This window comes from Lutjanus erythropterus, chromosome 9 (assembly GCF_056507025.1).
Source record: "Lutjanus erythropterus isolate fLutEry1 chromosome 9, fLutEry1.hap2, whole genome shotgun sequence".
Lineage (NCBI taxonomy): Eukaryota > Metazoa > Chordata > Actinopteri > Lutjaniformes > Lutjanidae > Lutjanus > Lutjanus erythropterus.
Window position 1 is genome coordinate 14,270,005 of NC_139325.1, and position 5,832 is coordinate 14,275,836.

At 39.2% G+C, this 5,832-nt stretch overlaps 1 protein-coding gene across 1 annotated transcript; it reads right to left on the minus strand.

The window, feature by feature from the left end:
- Positions 1-1,048: 1,048 nt before the first annotated feature.
- On the minus strand, positions 1,049-4,013 carry lratd2b (LRAT domain containing 2b). The gene is made up of 2 exons (XM_084726239.1): positions 3,819-4,013; positions 1,049-3,526 (listed from the first exon to the last, which is right to left on the minus strand). Exon 2 carries the CDS (start codon positions 3,307-3,309, stop codon positions 2,479-2,481), a length of 831 nt encoding a protein of 276 aa, XP_084582365.1. The 5' UTR covers positions 3,310-3,526; positions 3,819-4,013; the 3' UTR covers positions 1,049-2,478.
- Between the last annotated feature and the right edge of the window lie 1,819 nt (positions 4,014-5,832).

Sequence of the window (5,832 nt, forward strand, 5' to 3'; positions counted from 1 at the left end):
GTGCAAAACAAGGACGCAGGGTTTGGTAAGAGTATAGAAAAATCTCTTCTACTTTTCCTGAGACTCATAGTTTGAAATGATTGATTAGTATTGTACCAACTAGAGCCAGACAGATATATCAGTTGGGTGATATTATCACCCCAATATTGGCCTCACAGCTGTATCAGTATTGGCATATATGTTATCCGATATATTCCATTATTTTTATTTATTTTTTTTTTTTCCAAAATATAATGCAGATTGTTTTGGGTTTTCTCTTTTGTGTCCTTTGTTTTAGGCAGTACTGTATCTATGATATGATAAAAATAAAATAAAATAAAAACAACATATTGTGTTTATATTTACAGATATAGTGTTTGTAGTATGAAATCACAAGTGGTGGGAATACTGTAAAAACAACTGAGAAAAATCCTAATTTCAACTGGCTTCACTAAATTTTTGAGTCAGACTCTTCTGTTTTGAGATAAACCAAAACACCAACCCATAATCTTTTGTTGAGATAATGTACTTTCTTCTTCAGATAAACCTGAATTTTGTTTGTGAACTTTTTGAACTTTGTTTCTAAAACTCAGAGATTAAAGTTCTTTTAAGAGGAAAAAGAAAATCATCTCAACAAAACAGTGTAGTTAGACCTTTCTAGTTTATTTCAAAACTTGATAGTTTTCGTGAAGATAGCTGCTTTGAAATTATGAGTTTTCTCAACTTTGTTAAAGTGAATCATTTTTGCATCAAAATTTTCATTATCACTGAAAAAAAACATCAAAATCATGATGGACAGTCTCTGCAGCACTACAGGACTTCATTATAATGTTCTGTTCTTCATCACAAAACTTCTGCAATTTGGATATTGTATTGGGCATATTGCTATTGCGATAATATTTTCATTCACTGTGCAGTCCTTATGTATATATGTATATGGCCAATATTGTTTTTTTTTTTACTCCTTATATTAGTATCGGCCCAGTATCAGTCAAGCTTCAGTATCAATATTCCCATAAATCATTTAAAAGGTCAGTCACAATCCTTCACTAAAAAGAGAATAATAAACTTTAATGCTCAAATATAGATTTATTTCCATATTCCTTCATACAAACATCTTTTTTCTCCAAAAAAATAAACTGTTGAAGGATGAATCAATACAAGTGCACTGTCAAAGCTGTGAACAGTGTCAACAAGGTAGTCAGAGAGTGGGCAGAGCTGTGTGATGATTGGCTATAAAGCAACAGAAGGGGATCCTCAAGGTTGACACACAACAATAATAACAGTGAGTAGTAAGTCTCTCTTCCACTTTGTATTGATCTCCAACACCTGAGTTGTACAGGAGCAAGCACTTTCAGCACTCTCATCAGGTAGAAGTACATTGGAGAGGTTTTGCTCCTCTGTGCAAAGATTCATTGGATTAGAAAGATAATTATGGGCAATTAAATTCTGACTTCATCCCCAAATGATTAGACTGCAGGTGCAGCAGCTCCAATGCAAATGTATCCATCAGAATAAGTCACTTCATCTTGGTTTGAGTGTGTAAAACCTCTTTTTTTCTTAAAAGGAGGGAGGAGAATTTAACGGTGTGCAATTTTCTCTCATTTCCAATGCAAATTAATTTGTGGGAATTTTGTTTTGACCCTTGTGATCTGCTTTGCTAATGCACTTAAGAATTAAACAAGTGTCACCCCAGATGTCAGGGCTTTTCCTCTCATTTTGGAGGGGAAAAAAAAGATTTTTAAGATGAATTTTAAAAGGAACAGTTCACCCCCAAATCAAAAACACACATATTTCCTATGATTTGAAGTGCTATTCATCCACTTAGATAATTTTGGAGTGAGATGCCAAGTTTTGGAGATATTGGCTGCAGAGATGTTGGCCAAAAAAAATCATAATCAGAAATCATGACCCTGTTACTCAAGATAATCCACAGCTTGTTGTGAGCAGCTTTATGTAGAAAACTGTAGACACTTTTTTTTCTCTATGGTACAATCTACCAGAACTACTTTCTTTCTAGTGGGAAGAAAATAGGTCCTAGATGAAACTGCTTACAGCAAGGTCTGTGGATTGTATAAAAGGGTCATGATTTCTGGAAAAAGACATTGCTATTGAGTTTTTAGTACTTGTTGGTGCCTTGAGCACCACAAGCAGAGTTCCATTTAGTTTCATCATATTCTAGAGAAGGCGGACATCTCTATGGCTGATCTTCAAAACTCTGCAACTCACATCAAAACCAAGATGGATAAAAAGCATTACAGGTAAGAGGGAAAATGTGCATTTTTGATTTTGGGGTGAAATGTCCCTTTAAAACCACCTCTGAAGATTCACTTTTGTTTGCATTGTGGTAGATATGTGTGCCCAAACCCACAGACAAAGCTCTTACTGGTTGACTAGAGGGAGGATGAATGCTCCCCACAACAACACACGCTTTGTTTTTAAGCATGAAAAGTGGGCATTTTCCTTCAAACGTCTCCTCTGACAGCAGAGAATTCAGCCTCAGTTAACAAAATGCTCATCTTTGATTTCCTGTGTTGCGTTCAGGTGGTTGGCCAGCTCTTGCATCACAGCATCTTTGCCAATCTGATCGTTCCTCCTCTTTTCCATGATTACGTCCTCCAGGCTCTGAAACTCCAGGACGTGACTCTTCTTCTCAGAGAAGAGGAGTTTTAGCCTGTACGGTTGCTTTCCTATCCTTATCTCCCCTCCGATTTTAAACTCCCGTTTGCCAAAGCGGCACCAGGCGGCAAAACACTCAGAGTTCCTCCAGTACAGCTCTCGGTCTCTAGAGCCAACATGGTCCAGGGCGTTACGCACGATCACCTCCGGTGGGAGCGCGCGGTATCTGTACAGGCCGTTCACTATCCGGCCTTTTTTGCCCTGACTCACGTCTGTCAGAAAGTTGTTCTTGATCTCAGCCCGGTGCAGGTGAACCACCTGGAAGTCCCCGACATAAACAGCCCAGTGTGGATACTGTCCGGTGGCCACAAACTCCAGCAGGTCTCCGGGTCTGCACTTGTTCAGGAGACTCTCCGCAGAGTGCGTCGCTCCTCCGCTGCTCCTCTCGTACACGCACTCCTCCCGGTAGTAAATCGCGCACTCCAGCTCGTCCTGCGGGTCGAAGGGCTTCTCCTCATGGTTCACCGCGCGGTTTACGGACGAAAAGTGGTCCAAATTGTCGTCCTGGTCGTCGTCGTCGCCGTCGTCGTTGGAGAAAATGTAAGAGACGCCGATCCGCGGGCCGTCGTCGTCCGGGTCGAACCCATTTGGGTCCGATGTGGGCACCTCTGCGTAATTCAAATGCGTCAGTTTCTCCACCTGGTTCCCCATAAAGGTGAAAGGTGGATGAAGGGGGGGGATAAAGCCGAGCACACAAACAAAATCCACCTGTTCTTGGCGCACTCACTTCTTCAATTCACCGAACGGGAGGAGGAGGGGAGGCGGAAGGAGCGCGCTGTGTCTTAACTAAATCCAAAGCGGTGAAGCCTGGCACCAATAATCCATGTCCAGCTGTATGTGTCCTCCACCTGAACACCAGCTGCTCCACCTGTACGGAAATAAACAGGACAGCAGCTTAAACAGCGAGTTCAGAAGCTCATCAGCAAGTCAAACTGTTGTGCGTAGTTTACATTCCCAACAGGTGTGACCTGATACACCTGTTGGCTCAGTTTCTGAGATACTCACCAATAAAACTACCGCTGTCTTTACTTCATATACCTCCTCAGTACAGTAAGACATCACACACACTTCTACTCTCATGCCCCCCTTATTCTCTATTTATCCCGGCTCATTTTCATGTCTGTCCACAATTAAACTCTGTGGACAGCGGACACACTCACCTGCGGTTCAGCTCCTGACACACTGGCAGCAGCTCACACACACTCTCCTGTTGTCGCATCGGTGAAATAAACAGGTCAGTTGTGTTTGACTCTGCGCTGTTGGCAGTTGCTCCTTCCTTCCTGTACGTGAGGCTGCTGTTGTGTGGTTCTCTCTGCTCGACACGCCGTCTATACTACGAACGGCTGTGGTTTAGCAGTGATACTCGACCAGGATCCAGTGACTGCTGGGAGGTGTTGTCTTTTAAAGAGACAGTACGCCTTTTTGCCACATTTACATAGTCGGTCTCAACTTCATTTCAAATAAGTAGAAAAAAAAAATCTGCAAAACTGAATGAGATGCTTTCACTACAGTTTGAGTTGCATGATATATGATAAGGGGATTATCAAAATTAAACTCAATTAGGCTAAATTATTAAATAAATACATGTTATGTTTAGCATGGGTTTAATTTTTGCAGTATAATCTGGACATATGAAATGTTATGGGGATACAAACTTTTAAGAAACACAACTTTTACAGGGTCATGGTAAAGTCACTTCCAGATATATAATTAAAGGGACAGTTCACCCTAAAAAGAAGAATGCATATTTCTCCCATACCTCTACTTCTATGTATCCATCTAGATGCGTTTGGTGTGAGTTGCAGAGTTCATAATATGCATTTTTTAAAGTTATTTCCCCAAAGTATTAATAACAATCATGTGTTACAGACCTGTGCATTATAATATTATAAACAGATGAATATTAAGTAATTATTTTAATGGAAAGAGCAGAAAAGAAAAAACACATGAGAAAAATATGTTGTAAATTGAGATGTGTCATGAGTGACACAGTTGAGCAGTATGTGTCACATGAGAACAGTTTGCTAAATAGCAAAACAATCAAGTGCAATTTATGCATGTATGCAATTTATTTAAATTTTATTTTTAATGTTTGAATAGTGGCAACCGATCAAAAACGCTGATAAAAGTTGTGTGTGTGAAAAAGTAGTGTTGCATAATGGAGTCATCTTGTGAGCTTCCTTCATGGGAGCAGAATATTCACTTCACAGGTTGAGAATGATGTTTTAAATGGTTAAGCAAAGTGCACCCATACAAATGTTTTATTAACAGCTCAGTTGTTCAAGAAGGGGAAAAGATAGTATTGAATTGTTACTGGTATTGGTATCGGCAGATACTCAAGGGTGTGGTACTGGAATCCTAACATGAAAAAGTATCAAGTCAATCCCAGTGAACTGTCCCTTTAAGTCCATTTACGACCATTACAGTGATTTTTCAAAGGGGTGAATGATCCCACCAGGTCAAAAACGTACAGCAGAGAATTCACATGGATTAGACAGCCATATATTTTGATTAACAGCTATAGTTTTCATGCAATTCTGAAAAAGGGGGATAAGCCGTAAAAAAAAGGTTAAGGAAATCATAAAAACATCAAAACTTTGATGAACAGAGAATAAGCAGACACACCCCTTATAAAGGAAAGAAAAAAGGTGGTTGAGGGTGAAGAGCAATACAGCCTTGTGTTTGGACCATGTTCTCATTCAGAACTATATTTTAAACCAAATATAAAATGGTGACTTTGTTTTACTTTAAGGCAGAAGGTAATAGTATCCAAATGTGCACAATGGTAGCAGTAGTATCTGTCAGTTATTTCTTACTTTCCATACTCAGCAAGTTGTGTGCCATGATGAAATGAGGTTTAAAAGTAAAATCGGATTATGAAGTAAAATCTTACATTATCCCTGTACTGTATGTACAGGGACTCATGATGTAATTTGAGGATTAGGATCATGAAAACTAAATGCTATTAACTATAGTTTTCTTCATCCTTTCAAACACAAACTTCTCTACAAAAATTGATTTACTCAATAGAATCAAATATTCTGCAAAACCGAGGCCATACATTTTTATTCAATTATAGTTTCCCATTGAACTTGAGCTTACATCATTGTAAACAACCGGACATAACTTAATACAATCAAATCAGAACAGACTTGAATTATATGGTCCTTTCTG